General features: G+C 41.7%; 1 protein-coding gene across 1 annotated transcript in view; it reads left to right on the top strand.

The window, feature by feature from the left end:
- The window catches only part of CRYBG3 (crystallin beta-gamma domain containing 3), a 122,717-nt gene that overhangs the window by 30,116 nt on the left and 73,859 nt on the right, over nt 1-18,742 (top strand). The window contains exon 3 of the mRNA XM_060234496.1: nt 1,555-1,970. Coding sequence (XP_060090479.1) covers nt 1,555-1,970 — 416 coding nt within the window. The remainder of the gene's footprint in view (nt 1-1,554; nt 1,971-18,742) is intronic.

Raw genomic sequence — 18,742 nt, 5'->3', positions numbered from 1 at the left:
AGCTAAACCTACCTGGTTTTTTATTTTGGAAGGCAGTTTCGTATGTTGAGGTCTGTTTTTCCAGTTTACAGTGGTTTTGCTCTTTTGTACAGTAATTTACTTCTGTGCTTACCATGTGATCTTGAAAAGCTGTTTTTAAACAAAAGTAGTTTTCAAGACATCATCTCCTTCCACAAAAGAACTAGTTTCCATCATTAAGCAGAGTGGTATCTATAATGTACAATTCATATGACAGTGTATCAGACCTCTAAAATAGTGTGCACTGTCTTCCAATACATGTTAAAGACAGCCGGTATGTTACAGTGGATAGAGTGTTCAGGTCCTACACCCAGGTTCAAATCTTTGCTTTGCCATGAAGCTCATGAGATGACTTTGGACTGGTCATAACCTCCCAGCATAAAATATGACACAGAGTAGCTACAAATTAAATTGGAGGTCAACAGCCTGTATTAAACCCTCAATTGCACTTTCATAGGTCATGTTTCTTATTCAAATATGTCACCACATAACCATGGGGCCATTGCAAAATTCTGTATGCAAGTTGGATCAAGTGATGAGTGAACAGGAATATAAACACACACATTGCAGTTCTGCTTTTGGAACAAATTGTGCTACAAATCTTGTGGTCTGGACGGAAAGAAGGAATCCCTTGTCAATAGGAGGTTGATGAAAACTATGAGGAGCTGGTGAGCATTAGCCAGCTGGCCAAGAATCAGGGAGGTGATTGGGCAGAATGGAGATAATGGCCGAGGACCTGCCTACCTGAGGGACCGTCTCTCCCCATATGAGCCCCAGAGAGCACTGAGGTCAGCTGGGAAGAACAAGCTGACCATCCCTGGGCCAAAGGAGGTGAAATTGCAGAACACCCGCGCACGAGCCTTCTCCATCGCAGCTCCATGCCTATGGAACCAGCTTCCAGAAGAGGTTCGGGCCCTGCGGAGTCTCGACCAATTCCACAGGGCCTGCAAGACCATCCTTTTTAGGTTGGCCTTTGCAGACTGCTGACTATGGATCGCTGAATAATGGATCCGCCAAAATGATTTGGCCTCAGTGATCTCCGCTTCTATGTAAACTGACAGAATAGCGCCAGGACCATCACCGTTACTGTCAAAATGTTAAATGTGAATTAGAATGGTTTTAAGACAATGTTGATTTTAAAGTTTTTGTATAACTACTGTATTGTATAATTATTCTATGAATGTTGTTAGCTGCCCTGAGCCTGCCTCGGCGGGGGGGGCGGGATATAAATAAAATTTTATTATTATTATTATTATTATTACAAGAATAAAACAAGGGGACATCCCATGTATCTTCCCTGTGCTCTTTCAAGTAGGGTTGAATAGCTGTATTTTAGGTAAGTAGCACCTAGACACTGAGAAGATTTTGAGATGTTTGAGAATCAAAGCTCCCTTCATCATAGGTGCTACTGACTGTCCTACTGCACCAACACGACTACCCTCTGACACTGCATACTAAATAAGTTCCATATAATATGATGATAACACTAGCTTGTGTCTCTGTTATGAATAATGAAATCCTCTCTTTCCTTTACAGATTCCAGTCTGTGAAAATAAGAACCTCTCAACTGAAGAACTGAGCAAGTCCCCAACTTGGGAAGAACTAAAAAAAGCAAGTAGTCTGCCGAGTTTGGCTCACGAAGGCAAGACTGCCATTAACAGACAGCCCAAAGATGGATTTCTTCAATTTCTTGGGAATTTATTTGGTATTGCTTCTAAGTCCTCCTGGAAAGAAACTGAACAGTCCATCCCTGGAGATGGCAGGAGCAGAACAGGGAAGGACTTTGGAAGTCCAGCTATCCACCAGAATGGGGCACATTCTGAACCAGAAATACTTGGCTTTTCAGTATCTAGAAATGCATGTGGGGTGTCTGATAAAGATGAAGAGAGAAACATCTGTTCTGAATTGCAAGACTTACAGAAAGCACAGGAAAAAAATGCTGAAGCCTCAAAGTAAGTGCAAATAAGTTCAAGAAATATGTCATGTAATTTATGCCCGCTGGGCTGCAGGAGACCCACACTCTCTGTTAACCTGGAATCAGACCCTATTCTGTGCCATTTCTCCCTTGCCTCTAATAGGGAGGATTGTTGCCAAATTGGTCAAAGATGTCTCCCATTGCATATTGATCACTCCTTTCTGGCTGAGACAGATTTAGTTCCAGGTCCTCCTACAGAGGTCAAAAGGCAGGTTTATCCACTTTCCTTGGGTACCAGATCTACTGGGTACCCCCCCCCCTCCAGGCATGAAGAACCTACACCTAAGTGTTTTGTTGCTAAAACCAGAGATCAATCTTTTTCTGATTTTATAATTAATATTCTTGTTAATGCTCATAAATTCTCAACTAGGATTTCCTATACCTTTAAATGGAGATGTTTCCTAGGCTTGTTGGAAAATAGACTGACGTCTCCTGTCACCTGTCCATTGTCTCTAGTATTAGAATATTTATTGTTATTAAAAGACTCTGGGATATCAAATTCATCTATTGAGGTCTGTTTAGCAGCAATTTCTGCTTTCCATGTCCCTATGGAGGGAAAATTCCTCTTTTCACATGAGATTTAAACAAGATTCTTGAAAAGGCCTCTCAATAGTTTGTACCTGCCTAGGGCTCCTATTATGACACAGTAGTCTATGACATTAGTTTTGACTTACTTAATGCAATCTTCTTTTGAACCATTGGCCATTTACTCTCTGGAACACCAATTTTTCAAAGTTTCCTTCCTAGTAGCTATTACATCTTCAAGGATAGTAGGGAAAATTATGAAACAGAGCTGATTACCCATTTATAATGTTTCATGACTATAGAGTAGTGCTAAGACCCAACATTTTTTACCTAAGGTAGTTTCCAGATTTCACCTTAGTTAGGATATCTCACTTCCCACTCTTTCTCCCACACCCATCATATGAGGCAGAAAAGAAGTTACATACATTAGATGTGAAATGTGCCTTGCTGTTTTATTTTAAAAGAACACGTGAATTTAGGAAGACCCTGCAATTATTTGTCTGTTTTCCTGAACCTTCTAAAGGAAAGGTTGTGTCAGCCCAGACAATATCTAGGTGGATTGTATTTACTTTCAAGAGAGCCTGTGAGCAGGCATCTGTCCAGTGTCCCATTACACAACGAGGTCTCAATCAGCATCTGCCACTTTTCAGCAAGGCATCCCATTGACTGAGGTGTGCAAAGCAGCTACTTAGTCATCTGCAGACACCTTCAGTAAGCACTTGTAGATATTAATAAAAGGAGGGAGTACATCATTTGATCATCTCAACTTTACAGGGGGAAGTTGCTCTAGATCAGGGTTTCCCAAACTCTTATTTCCCATGGCCCAGTTATTTTTACACTTCTTCATGGTCCACTAACATTTGGGGGCGGCGCTGGGACTTTGGGGGTGGAGCTGGGAGACAGGAATCATGTCATTTCTTATGGTGTCACTTCCAGGTCAAGGGCCAAGTGATGTCACTTCTGAGGCACACTGAACCAAAACTCCACCTTTTCCTGTGGTGTCACTTTCAGGGCATTCCCCCAAACCTGCCTTTTCTTCTGAAGTAACTTCGTTTTCAGAAAAATCTCTCTGAAACTAAGGCTGAGCCAAAATAGGGGTGGAAAGTGGGCGGTATGCAACTTTTTCATACATTCCCAGGGTCTTCTCTTTCCACCCCCACACCTGCATGTACCTATCTGTTTGTGTGTTCTTCTCCAGCTTGCAAGCGCTCCTAATGCCCATGTTCAATAGCCTGCACCACCTACACACCCCTTCCTCAACAACGCTGGCCAGTGTATGCAGTTGGGAATGCTGTTGCCATTGCCATCAGGAATGCCAGCACTGTGTACCACCCACACTGGGCCCTAGCAGCTGCTTTACCTCAAAATATGCTGACACATTTAGTAGGCCCTTCCTTCAGCTGCTACTAACTGGAACCCTGCTTCAAACTACAACCAAGCTTGCTTGGTTCCAAGAAAATCTTTTGACAGCTATTTTTCATACTTTTCCTTGGCTGAAGCACTAGGAAATTGCTGTGGAAGGTAGCAGTGAATTGTACTGCAATTAATGAATTAATTTCATGTTGTATGAAGTTCATACAAGCTTTTCTACAGTTATCCCAAAAAGGATATTTATGAGGGGCTTGCAGCTTTTTACTGGCTGTGTTTCCCATGCCTTTAAAAGCAACCTGTTGTGTAGATATTTAACCAGTTAACTTCTTTCATCCTTTTTAATATCTACAGGAGGAGTTTAATTTTGGTGTCAGACAGCTGTTAAAAACAGGACCAGTAAAATGGTGTGAAGTTCATAGTATCATCACTTCCAGTGCTGTTGAGATATACAGCAGTAATCTCCAATAATCTCTTTCTGCTCCACACCTCTCACTCACACAGAAATCTCATAGAAAGGCCAGCTGGCTACAACTGGGGGTGCTAACTTTTCATTGGCAGAGCTCCTGTGTCTGCAACAACAGTATGTTGAACAGAAAAGTTTCATCCAGTAAAAATGGAAGGAAAGAAAGGGAAAAAATGAAATGGAAGGACAGGAAAAGAAAAGAAAAAGACATGGAAAGAAAGAACATAAGAGAAGCCATGTTGGATCAGGCCAGTGGACAATCCAGTCCAAAATTCTCTCATACAATGCCCAGAAAGCACCAGAATATCCACCAGTGGAGCCAGGGCACTAGAAGCCCTCCCACTGTTGTTTCCCCCCTCCCCCAGCACCAAGAATACAGACAAAGCATCACTTGCAGGGAGGGAGAGAGGGAGGGAGAGAGAGAGAGAGAGAGAGAGAGACCTTACTCACCATTTGATGACTCCAACCAGCAACAAACCACAAGGCACATGAAAGCTCATACCTTGAAGAACACTTAATGAGTCTAATGTGCCAGTGAATTCCGGCTTTTCTCTCAAGCACTGGGAGGAGAGAGAAGTTCTTCTTCAACCAAAGGGTGATTAACATGTGGAATTCACTGCCACAGGAGGTGGTGGTGGCTACAAGCATAGCCAGCTTCCAAGAGGGGATTGGATAAACACATGGAGCAGAGGTCCGTGGTTATTAGCCACAGCATATTATTGATATGCTGTCTGGGGCAGCGATGCTCTGTATTCCTGGTGCTTGAGGGGGGGCAAAGTGGAGGGGCTTCTAGCCCCACTTTTGAACCTCCTCATGGCATTTGTGGGGGGGTTGGCCACTGTGTGACACAGAGGGGCTGTTCAGACACACAGTATAATCAGTTGTCACTGCTGTTTCATACCAGATTAAAAGTGGCTGATCAGACAGCAACATCTGCCTCCTGGTATTAACTCGTAGTAGCCCCCCCCCAATCCTTCTCTGAACCGGAGTATTTTGTTACCTGCTCCTTTGTGGTGGTTTTTGAGTTCTCCAGTTTCACCTTGTAGTTTCCTTGTCTGGATAGTTCTTCCGGATGTCTGAAGGCTGTCCCAGAGCAAAAGGAGCCTCAGACATCTGGTTTACGGTCACCATTTTTTTTACTACTTAGCGATATGCACATAACTGCATAACCACATAATGTTTTAACCTAAGTGCATGCATGCATATGCACATGTGCGCATGCACATGACATGCGCATGTACACATGTAATGTACACATGCGCATGACATGCATAAAAGTGGAGAAAAAACTGCATGGTGCTGTCGTGTGGACGGCAGAAGACGGTTTCACCGCAGAGATGTTCGAATTGCAGTATGGCAGTCTAATCGATAATATCCGGAACAAAGATATTCGGAACAGAACTGGGTCAGTTTAACACGGACTCAACACACTGTGTGAACCAGGGCCAGAGTGTTGGACTGGATGGGCCACTGGCCTGGTCCAACATGGCTTCTCTTATGTTCTTATGTAATGCTGTGACTGAGAGAGCTATTAGGTTTTCATTCCTTTTTGCTGTAATGTGAGATCACTTTGACCCGTATGCCAAAGTATAGTTTGTTTTTCCTTGGGAGGGGTTAATTGCATTTGCTGCAGTAAATGACAGTATGTAATTTGTGTGGCTGATCACTGAGATTTTTTGCAACCAGATGTTGGCGATGAATGGTAAAGATGTTTAGCACTCCTTTTTTCAAGTTAGCAAATGTACCTGCGGTTGTGCCCAGTCATGGATGGACTTCATTTGTTACACAAGCAAATATATTAGTAAGCAGGATTTCCTCGTCTTTCAAGAACTGCTCAGCAATATAAATTATTTAGTCACCTGTTCTTAGTTGCCTTGAAAATAACAACTCTTGATCCAAACTTTCATAAGCCAAAAATAAAGATTCATCACTTGCCAAAGTTGACTCATCCAGCTGTAATGAAAATTCTGTTGTCCTTTTTATGCTGCACAATTGTTGCTGAGAGGAATCATCTTTCAGGACTTAACTTCAAAAACTTGAAAAAAGAGAAAGAAACACAGATGACAGTAATTCCACCCCCCTCCCCCCAAGGAGGCAGCACCTCCCACTTTGGGAACCATGACTCTACATCATGAGTTCATTTAGAACCTGCTTTGTTTTTTTAAAAAAAAATCTGTTTTTATTATTAAATGTAAAGCAATGTTATAACATCACATGACAAAACACTTCTAAATCAAGGATCGTGCCCAGTAACAGTACTTAACTACTACTGTCTCAAATAAAATATAAACTCTTAAAACTGAAAAATTAATTGGTATTGCTCATTTAACCATAACAAATATTTATGGTTCTTGTTGAATCATATCTCTTCCCCCTGATCTTGGAAGCTAAGCTGGGGTCGGCCTTGGCTAGTATTTGGAAGGGCAACCTCCAAGGAATTCCAGAGTTGTGACACAGAGGCAGGCAATAGCAAACCACCTCTGAAACATCTCTTAAAATTTAAAAATTAGCCTGCCACCTAGTGGTGCATAACGCTAAAAGAGCTAGAACTTCTGGTTGCCAGACAATCTTAGAAATTCCTGGCTTTACTACACACAATGCCATATGATGATAATGATGATAACATTCCTTCCGAGTTTTATTTTATATGTAACCTTTTTTATAACTGTACTTGAAGTACCAGTCTCTTCTCCCTACAGAGAGCAGGGAGGGGCAGTTGCTGAAATATCATGCTGGGACAAAGGGGAAGAATGAAGACATTAATATTTTATTCCATGCTGTAAATCCCATGGAGTTCAGTGTAACTTACTTCCTTGTAAGCATGCTTTGGACTGCAGCCCAACTCTTCTTGTCATGACCAGTTTTCCTTCTAACTTTTAACCCAAAAATTGAAGAATTTCAAGGTGACATGATTGGTGCCCATGAACAACTATGGCTGACAATTGCAGTGGCAATTATTATGTTGTTACTTAAAAAGTGAAATGAGAGCCCTATGTGTGCTGCAGTGATCTCCTTTGAAGAGAAAAGAACAACTTGCAGTTTGTGGCAAATAATAATTGGCTACTAAAGCAGCATGGTTAACTTCCAGAGGTTACACTTGTCAGCAAATCTAGTGACAGTCTTTACATAGTGTAAGAGTAGTAGATAAGGGGCCCCTATCATCATCAAAGTGACAGCTGCTCCGCCCACACATGCACGCCCCGCCCACACAAAAAGCGAACGTCGTATGTTTCCTTATGGGGGAGTGATGCTACAGTCCCCGAGGGGGCGGCTAGGGATCCCCCCCCCAAGGAATGCCAGCTGTTTCCTAAGGGGAAAAGGAGGGTCAGCCACTGGTGTAGCAGGCTTCATATTGTTTGGGGGGAAAGCGGTTTTGCAACACAGACGTTATTTAGAGAATTGTGGAGATGCAATGGTTCTAAGTGGCCATAGTTTGGAGAGGAGACATACCCACCGGATAAAATGATGGCTTTAAAACTGAGCACGGCTAATCTTATACGTGTAACACGTCCCTTTAACATCAGGTTGCATGTCAATACAATTCATGCTCTTTAACTTGTTCATTAATGATCCGGAGTCGGGAATAAGCACCAAAGTGGCCAAGTTTGCAGATGCTGCTAAATTGTTCAGGGTGGTGAGAACCAGAGAGGATTGCGAGGCACTCCAAAGGGATCTGTTGAGGCTGGGTGAGTGGGGTGACAACATGGCAGATGAGGTTCAACGTGGCCAAGTGCAAAATAATGCACATCGGGGCCAAGAATCCCTGCTACAAATACTAGTTGATGGGGGTGTGAACCGGTAGAGACTGACCAAGAGAGAGAGAGAGATCTTGGGGGTCGTGGTAGATAACTCACTGAAAAAAATGTCAAGAAAGTGTGCAATTGTGATAAAAAAAAGGCCAACGCCACGCTGGGAATTATTAGCAAGGGAATTGAAAATAAAGCAGCCGGTATCATAATGCTCCCCTGTATAAATCCCCTCACCCAGCCTCAACAGATCCCTTTGGAGTGCCTCGCAATCCTCTCTGGTTCTCACCACCCTGAACAATTTAGTGTCATCTGCAAACTTGGCCACTTTGCTGCTTACTCCCGACTCCAGATCATTAATGAACAAGTTAAAGAGCATGAGTTGTATCGACACGCAACCTGATGCAACCTGATGTTAAAGGGAGGTGTTACACGTATAAGATTAGCCGTGCTCAGTTTTAAAGCCATCATTTTATCCGTTGGGTATGTCTCCTCTCCAAACTATGGCCGCTTAGAACCGTTGCATCTCCACAATTCTCTAAATAACGTCTGAGTTGCAAAACACGCTTTTCCCTCAAACAATATGAAGCCTGCTACACCAGTGGCTGACCCTCCTTTCCCCCTTAGGAAACAGCTGGCATTCCTTGGGAGGGGGGGGATCCCTAGTCGCTCCCTCGGGGACTGTAGCGTCACTCCCCCATAAGGAAACATACGACGTTCGTTTTTTGTGTGGGCGGAGCAGCTGTCACTTTGATGATGATAGGGGCCCCTTATCTACTACTTGTAAGATTTTGCTATTTCCTACCTGCTCTGCCTTTTGATCATGGAGACAAAATTTGTATTACCATTCTACATTGCTTTGGAGTAGACAATAAAAATCATTTCAGCTTTGCAGCTTGACCTAGAGAGGTTGGAACCTAGTGAAATGTATATACATGCATTTTTCCCGAACATTCTTGAACGCATTTTGTTATAATGATCATGTGCTGTGGTAAAACCAGTATCTATTTCCCCCTCTAATCCTTTCCTATTATCAGGATGATGATGTGTTTTAAGCAAATATGTATTTGTGTAGGAGTTATCTGTAGGGCATGGATTAAGTAAAATCCATTTGGTGGTAGACAGAGATGTAATCTAGCCATTCCACATCCTTGGCTCTCATCCAGTGTGACATGCTTTGAAAATAAAAGCATACACTTCCAGTTGTTACTCTTGGCATTTACTTTTTGTACTCTACACCCCATCTGCCAGGCTAAGCCATGATAACTCACACAGAACTCCTTCAGTTTGTTTTTCTTTGTTCCTGTTCAACCAGCAGCCTTCTGTTTTATCATTGTCTCACTTAGACGTTGTATACCAAAGGACCAAACCTTAACTGTTAGCAGGGCTTTTTTTTGCAGTAGGAACTCCTTTGCATATTAGGCCACACACGCCTGATGTGGCCAATCCTGTAAGCTCTTGGAGGATTGGCTACATCAGGGGTATGTGACCTAATATACAAAGGAGTTCCTCCTACCAAACCCCCCCCTGACTGTTAGAGTAATGTTGTATTCCAATTTTCTCATAAATATTGGTCTTGCTTTTTTGACTGTCACAAAGGTTTTGTCTGAAACTATAGAATGAGAATCTCTTCAAATATCCAGACCAGCAGGAGTGTTCTCATATAGAAAAACGTTTACTACTTTGCCGTTTGCACCCATATCCCAACGTCTCTGTATGGTGGTTCCTATATGGTTTGTCAGCCCATGCTGGCCCCATGGGCCCAGGGACCTTTACCAGGGACAATCCATTTGTGTGCACCCATGGCACTTGTGTTTGTGCTTGCTGCTGAGTTGGTTCGTCTCCTCCCGGGGAGCCCCCCGACGGATGTGTGACAGTTCATGGGGCAGCCCTGCAGCTTTTGGGAGTGCTGTTTATGCTTTTGGCTGTGGGGACAGCAGCCTTTTGCATAGCCTTCCCCTCTCACCCATCTGTGTGCACTGCTGTGGCAGCATCATTGTAAAGATGAGCCCTGCTGGAGTTCTTTCTGTGAGGATCATCTGGCTTGCACTGCATCCCCATGAATGCCTCCCATGGTCAACCAACACCTTGGATGGATGCAATAGATGAACTTTATTGGAGGGAACCTGGGAGTACAGTGTGGTAAGATTGGGATCACAGTGTTGATGTCAGGACTTCGACCTGATGGGTGTCGGTAGGGAAGAGCCGGGAGGCTGGATATCTCCACATGCTCTCGCTGCCCAGCTGCACTGATGAGGTGATGGCTCTCCCTGATGAATCAGCACCAGTTTATGAGGGAAATATATGGGTGAATAGTCACCAACAGGTTAGATGGGCTACAGGTGGGGTGTGAAGCCTGCGTATATTTGCCTTTTTTGCTAACATTATTTAAATTTTATGAACATGTAAATATTTAAATTATATAAATATGAATTGTAAGATTTTCTAATTCAGATTGTCTTGGAAGACCCACATCAATAGTTTAATCTGTGTGGTACATTTTTGATTCATATATATTTTCTTGTGTTAATGTACTGTCATGTTTTGTGTGTCTTTGCAACTTTTTGTGGTGTTGTTTGCTACTTAAGTCTAAGGAGATACAATATTCTGAATAAATAAACATGAGGTGTGTATGCACAGCCCTCTTTTAGAAGACTAAAACTTCACCCATCACCTGCTTGAGAACAAATCCAGAAGGTTGGGTTCAGTTCTCTATCAAACAGGTGATTGGAATATTTTGTTTCTTGAAAAGCTTTTGCTTGCTCATAACCTTAGATTCCAGTTTCTCTGCATGCTTTTTAGCTCGTGGGATGCTTTTTCATACTAACAATTCTGTAGTACATAATACACCATAATTTAAGAAAACCATGTTCATATAGATACACGTGAAGTAGGTTTCATGATGAAAATAAGAATATTTCTTGAGAGACTATTTGACATACTAAAGCCATTTCACATGGCTAATTGTTCTATTATATGCCTCATATTGCACAGTTATTAATTTGTTCGTATGAGCTATTTATTTTGTGCATTCAACGCTTCTGGATCGTGTGTTTATATTTAGTTGTGAGAACAAAGTGTTTTGGAAGTATAAAGGTCTTAAATTAATGGCTTCTTACTTTTTTCATAATTTATGCTTGATTAATTTTAAACTAAAAAATTATGTCTCTTGTGTAGGTGGTAAAAACAACGGAATTGAACAGAATATATTTATTAAACTGATTCAGAGCATGCATTGCTTTTTTGTTTACACCTGTTCTTATGTCATTTTTAAGATCCTCTAACAATAACTGGATGTAAGTTATAAAATATTAAAAAATGGTGCTTATGCTATATTGTGAAGCTTGTGAGAAAGGCAGTGTGGGTAGAGTTTTCCACAGGTTTTCTGTCCAGTCATAGGTAGAGCAGGGAGAGCAGTTTATCAGTGCCATCATTTATATCCAGTCTGGTGTCTCTCCAGATCTGGACAACAGGTAGAGTCAGCCAGAGATCCCCTGTAAGCTTGGTGTCTCCAGCATACTGGGGCGGGGGGTGGTATTCCACCACATCACAAGCCTCACAAACCAAACCAGTTCATATGGAGCCTTTTTAATTTATGGCAGTCCACTGTTTGGTTCATGGGTTTGTTCTCCCAGTTTGTGTCCACCTCTAGTCACTATAACACATGCCAAGAAATAAACTGAGCTTGCCATAAATTCTTGCTTGTTGGCATTTGGTTTATCTAGTTGAGGTAAAAAATACACTTTTTTCAGGGGCTTCAGCAACTTTCTGTTTAAATGCACTGAGCCCTGATGGCACTGAAAAGAGTTAGCCTATAACTGAAATTGTTTCGTGAAAAGAAAAGTGAGACTAAAATGAGTTAAGGTCTTTCTGTTCCCAGATATCATATGTGTTTTCATGTTTCTTAAAATATTAGGTTATTTGTTGATCAGACTCTTAGTGCAAATATCTCTAGATGAAGCAATAAAAACAAAGTGCTTTGTTTATAATCCACATCATTTCATGGTTATTATTCCCTCTCCCCATTGTTAGATTTTTGCTATCTGTGGTATGACCCTCTCAGTGATTACAAGTCTTGGCCATAGAAGACTTAATGGCTGAGCAGCTCTGTAGTGGGTAGACAGATGGAGCTGTTGGAATATGTAATCTGTTTTCTTTTTCTCTTGAGATTCACAATAGGACCTTAATAGAGATGTGAATGCCCGGGGGGGGGGGGGGGGGTAAAATGGGAAAATTTAAGGGTGAGAAAAATTGGAAGTTTTTGAATAAGCACAATGTTTTTAAAGACAAGATGGGGGTGTGCTGTAGGCATATGCAGCTCTTAAATCCAATCCCAGAGGTTCCACAGCCTCTCATTAGTGGATGTCGTTTAGTGTTTGTCTATTCTCCCCTGTAGGCAGTGATTTCCTGGGATGCCTGGAGGGCTGAACAAGGTGTCATCCATCACAGGCCGCTATTACAAAAACCTTGACATGCTGGCATCAGCTCTGTACTATTCATGTATGCATGACATCATTAAATAGCCTTTCTTCTCCCTTCCTCCACAAAATGGTGTGGCTGTTTTCTAAAACATACTTCAGTTCCTTTTGTGGAGAGGGGACTGTGTTGTGCAAATTTTTAAAAGAAGTGCTACAAGGATGGCCAAACATGTAAAAAATGTCCTGCAGAAAAATCTTTCATGTGTATAAGTGAGGTGGATAACAATGAAAGTAGCACCAAATAGTGTCAGTTCAGAAGCCCTGTTTTTTTTCCCCCTGAGATGTCTATATTACAAAATGTTGGCCAATCAACTTCATCTGGTGATGGTGAACTGGTATCTCTCATCAGCTGCATGCAAAGAACCCCTTCCAAGAATAACTTCATTTATATATAAGATGATACCCAAAGATCAAGAAAAACTAACCAATATATGCCTCTGGGATACCATTATTGATCACTTATATATTGGCAGGAAGTATTTGCCTCTGGGATACCATTATTGATCACTTATATATTGGCAGGAAGTATTTAAATTATGAAGACCATCATATTTCCGCAGTAGATATTCTTTGATCAGATCTTCTAGAAACTGAACATGAATGTGTCATACAATCTATTTGGGGAGGGGGGATCAATGAAACATTGTATCTCGATGACCTGGTGGAGTCTTGGAATAGTAGGCTCACCGGGGCCATCGATGAGATCGCGCCTAGGCGTCCTCTGCGCCCTCGTTCAAGGCCGACACCCTGGTATAACCAGGGGTTGCGGCGGTTGAAACGAGGACTCAGACGACTAGAGAGGCAATGGCGGCGTACCCGAGATGAAGCGACTCGAACATCTTATAGAGAGGTTATGAAGTCCTATGAGATGGCAGTCAAGGCCGCAAAGAAAACTAACTTTGCGGCAGAGATTGCGTCCGCAATTTCGCGCCCGGCACAACTGTTCAATACAATTCGGACCCTTACAACGCTGCCACAGGGCAGACCAAATTTTAATGAATTGGAAATTGGCTGTGAGGCTTTTGCGGATTTTTTTGCGGATAAAATCGCATCGCTCCGTTCCGACTTCCCTGCCACATTAGATACAGCTAGTGAACCTGAGGCTCCGTGCCTGTCTTCGGATTGTGTTCTGGACGGCTTCGGCGCGCTCAGCCTGGAAGAAGTTGACAGGATCCTCCTATCTGCACGCCCAACAACTTGTAAATTGGACCCATGCCCCTCCTGGCTTATTAAGACCTGCCAGAGGGAGCTAAGATATCCTATACGGGATATCATAAATAGATCCCTATTGGAGGGACATTTTCCATCAGCGCTTAAAGAGGCGGTGGTCCGTCCCCTCTTGAAGAAAACAACGTTAGATCCGACCGAATTGGCACACTATCGGCCGGTATCGAATTTGCCCTTTTTGGGCAAACTTATAGAGAGGGCAGCGGCGTTGCAGCTACAGAGCTTCCTGGAGGATGCTTCTGTCCTTGACCCCTACCAGTCTGGTTTCCGCCCGGGCCATGGGACGGAGACGGTGCTGGTCGCCCTGGTAGATGACCTTCGGCGACATCTGGATCAAGGCGGCTCGGCGGTGCTGATGTTGCTGGACCTATCGGCAGCGTTCGATATGGTCGACCATCGGCTTCTGGCGTGCCGCCTTGCCGACGCAGGGATTCAGGGGTTGGCCTTGCAATGGCTTTCCTCTTTCCTTGACGGTCGGGGACAAAGGGTGGCGATTGGGGAGGAACTGTCCCGGAGACACACGCTTGATTGTGGGGTGCCTCAAGGGGCGGTGCTTTCCCCGATGTTATTTAACATCTATATGCGCCCCCTTGCCCAGATGGCCCGAGGGTATGGGCTGGGTTGCCATCAATATGCTGATGACACCCAGCTCTATCTGCTTATGGACGGCCGGCCCGCCTGCGCCCCAGAAAATCTGGACCGGGCGTTACAGGCAGTGGCTAGGTGGCTTAGGCTGAGTGGGCTGAAGCTGAACCCGGCGAAGACAGAAGTCCTTTGCTTGGGGCGCTGCGGCCCGGGAAGGGAACTCCCCCTGCCAGTTTTTGACGGCGCTCCATTAACAGCGTCGGGCAGGGTTAAGAGCCTGGGGGTGCTGTTGGAGCCTTCATTGACGATGGAGGCTCAGATAGCAGCCACTGCCAAGTCCGCTTTTTTTCATCTTAGGCGGGCGAGGCAGTTGGCCCCCTTCCTGGAACGTGACGACCTGGCAACAGTGATTCATGCTACGGTCACCTCGAGGCTGGACTACTGTAATGCCCTCTACATGGGGCTACCCTTGTGCCGGACCCGGAAACTGCAGTTAGTGCAGAACGCTGCTGCCCGGCTGTTATTAGGGCTCCCAAGATGGGAGCACATTCGGCCGGGGCTCCAGGGTCTGCACTGGCTGCCAGTAATATTCCGAGTCCGGTACAAGGTGTTGGTTATTACCTTTAAAGCCCTATATGGCCTAGGACCTGCCTACCTTAGGGACCGTCTCTCCCCACACGTTCCCCAGAGAGTACTACGCTCAGGTTCACAAAACCTGTTGGTAGTCCCCGGGCCAAAGGAGGCCCGTCTAAAATCCACCAGGGATCGGGCCTACTCAATAACGGCACCTTATTGGTGGAACCAGCTGCCGGAAGAGGTGCGGGCCCTGCGGGATCTAGGGCAATTCCGCAGGGCCTGCAAGACAGTCCTCTTCCGGCAGGCCTATGACATTAGCTGACAATGTAAAACATCTTGGGTGGAACAAAATGTATCTATAGGCCGCCGGTTTTATTCTATCTTGTTTTTTTTTTTTACTAATTTATGGTTTAATTGTATTTTTAAATGTTTTAAACTGAAGTTGTTTTAATTATTATGTTGTAAGCCGCCCTGAGACACTTAGGTGAGAAGGGCGGGGTATAAATCTTAATATAAATAAATAAATAAATAAATAAATAAATCTTTCAGTACTTGAAGATGGATGAGCAAATGTTCTGGGTGAAGGAATCATAAATTTTATGATAACACCTCAACTGTTTAACAAAAGCATTGAAACTGGAAAGAATAGACTCACTGCAGAATACATTAGTAGTAAAATTTGTGAAGTCATAGAACAGGTTCGGGGTGGTAAAGTATTTGCTTTGATGGCTGACAATATAAGTGATATGAAAGCAGCATAGGAAATCATAATAGATAAATTTCCACATATTACTGTGTGCCCAAAACCTGCTTCTTAATTATTTCATAAAATTGGACACAGTGGAAAAGATCTACAGAAGAGTGAAAGAAGTTATAAAACATGTAAAATCTACTCAAAATTTAGCTGCAGTCTTTAAGAAGTAAGAATGGTTAGAATAAAATAGTGACACTCAGATTCTGTAGTAAAACTAGATGGAATAATGGTGTTTTCTCATTTGAAAGTTTACTATAAAAAAACAAGTGCTTCAAGTGGCAGTTGTAGTCAAAGATCTTAAAGAAGTAAGGAACGTACAGAATGCTGTTTTTGATAAAGATATCTTCAGGGTTCAGCTACAGAACTCTGAAGATTCCATATCCATTTCCTTCAGCAACCAATGTATCTGAATCAGACAGTGTCTGTTGTCAGAGATACCTCACTTTATTGCACAGATAAAATCCCCTATATTTGAAAATCTAAGCATATCACCACTCAAAGATTCGAAAGAAATAAAGGTGAAATATTTAATTCAAAAGCAAGAAGAATTTTGGTGTCAGCCAATTCATGCAGCTGCAAATCTCTTCAATCTGAGATTCAAAGGTGGTCATAATAGAGGTGATAGCATTTCTGATGCATTTGACTGGCTTAACAAACAAGCAACACAAGCAAACCTTGATGTAGGAAAGGTTTTCTCTAATGTTGCAGAATGCAAAGTATTATCAGAAATTTGAGCCAGGGCTGCAGTCTGGAACTCAGCTAAATAAACATATTACTTCTGCAACACTGTGGCAAGGTCTGCATATAACACAGCCTCTGATTCCTCTTGCTTCACAGATTTTTCATATTTCCCCATCTTCTGCAACATGTAAAAGAAACTGGTCTATGTTTGGAAACATTCTCCTAAATTGACAAACAGAATAATATTTGAAAAATAGAGATGCTTGGTTTAATTTGTGCAAACCTAAAATTTTCGAAAAAGCTGCATGGGGGTAGAGATGTAGGCTCAGACTTAGAAGTTTCAGAAACTGATACTGATTAGAGACTTGAAATGCTAATTTTGTGTTTAAAACAATTTTATTGGTAACATGGTAATAAATCTATATCTTACATCTTTTAAAAAAAAGCTTCTTTTATCTACCCCATATATTACTTTCTATCCCCCCTCCCCCCCGTTACTTGACCCCCGCCAGTGTTATTTACTTAAAATGCAAATACTTAAAGGTACCCTTAACCATTAAAACAAAAATTTATATTATTCTTCTTTTTAAAACTTAATCATTATCAAAAATTGTCCAATGTCCTTTTATATTCCACTCTTTTTCTACATGTCTTCTAAACTTTTTCCATTCCGTCTTAAAAACTTCTAAATCATAGTCTCCTAATATTCTTGTTAATTTGTCCATTTCACTCCATGTCATAACTTTTATAATCCAATCCCATTTCTCTGGTATTTTTTCTTGCTTCCACAACTGCGCATACAGTGTCCTAGCGGCTGAGAGCAAGTACCAGATTAAAGTTCTATTTTCTTTTGGAAATTATTCCATTTGTAGTCCCAACAGAAAAGTCTCTGGAACTTTGTTAAACACATATCCCAAAATCTTAGAAATCTCTTGCTGAATCATCTGCCAAAACATTTTAGCTCTTTCACAAGTCCACCACATATGGTAGAAAGAACCTTCATGCTTTTTACATTTCCAGCATCTGTCTGGCATCTTATTATTAATCTTTGCCAATTTTTTAGGAGTTATATACCATCTATACATCAACTTAAAACTGTTTTCTTTAATTGACATGTTGAAAGTTTCATAGAGTTCTTCCACAAATATTCCCAAGTTTCCATCTGTATTTCTTTATTTACATTAATTGCCCATTTAATCATTTGCAATTTCACTACTTCATCTTCTGTAGACCATTTTAAAAGTAATTTATATACTTTTGAAATTAATTTATCATTGTCTCCAAGCAGAACTTTTTCCAATTCTGTTTGCTCTTTCCTTATTCCTTCAGTTTTAATATTATTCTCCACCAAGCTCATTATTTGTTGCATTTGAAACCAATCATATTTATGATTCAACTCTTCAGCAGTTTTCAGTTCTATTTTGCCACTTTGTATTTTTAATAATTGATTATATGACAAGCACTTTTCTTCACCTATCTCAGCCGTTATTTTTATTACTTTAGCTGGCACTATCCATAATGGTCTTCTCTCATCTCCATATTTCTTGTATTTAATCCATGTATTTAGCAAATTATTTCTTTGCTAAATACATCTTCTTCTTTCCATAATACAAATACGCGTGCCAGCCAAATTTATATCCGTGACCTTCCAACACTAAAAGTTTTTTATTTAACAACGTTATCCATTCTTTCATCCACACTAAACAAACTGCTACCTGATATAATTTTAAATTCAGCAGTTGAAACCCACCTCTTTCTTTTGCATCTGTCAAAATTTTCATTTTAATCCTTGGTTTCTTCCCAGCCCACACAAATTCTGAGATTTTTCTTCGCCATTTATCAAATTGTTTGCCATCCTTCACAATAGGAATAGTTTGAAACAAATACATTATTCTTGGTAAGATATTCATTTTGATTGCAGCTATTCTACCCACCAATGACAAATTAAGCTTATTCCATTTTAACATGTCTTCATCCATTTTACGCCATAACTTCTCATAATTATTTTTAAACAGATCAATATTCTTCATTGTTATCTCCAACTCTAGGTATTTTACCTTAGAGGTGACTTCACAACCTGTTAGTCTCTGTAATTCTTGTTGCTTGTTCATCCGCATATTTTTACACAGAATTTTTTTTATTTTTCTTTATTAATAAAAAGTCCCGCCAACTCCCCATACTCTTATATTTTAGCTAGCAGCAAAGGTGTAACTTGTATGGGGTTTTCATTTATAAACATTATATCATCAGCAAAAGCTCTATATTTGTAAGTAAATCTTTTTATTCTTAATCCTTCTATTTCTTTTTCTTCTTGGATTTGCATCAATAATATTTCAAGAGTCA

The sequence above is a fragment of the Heteronotia binoei genome, chromosome 3 (assembly GCF_032191835.1).
Source record: "Heteronotia binoei isolate CCM8104 ecotype False Entrance Well chromosome 3, APGP_CSIRO_Hbin_v1, whole genome shotgun sequence".
Lineage (NCBI taxonomy): Eukaryota > Metazoa > Chordata > Lepidosauria > Squamata > Gekkonidae > Heteronotia > Heteronotia binoei.
Note: the sequence above shows the minus strand (reverse complement) of the source record. Positions and strands in the feature narration are given on the sequence as shown.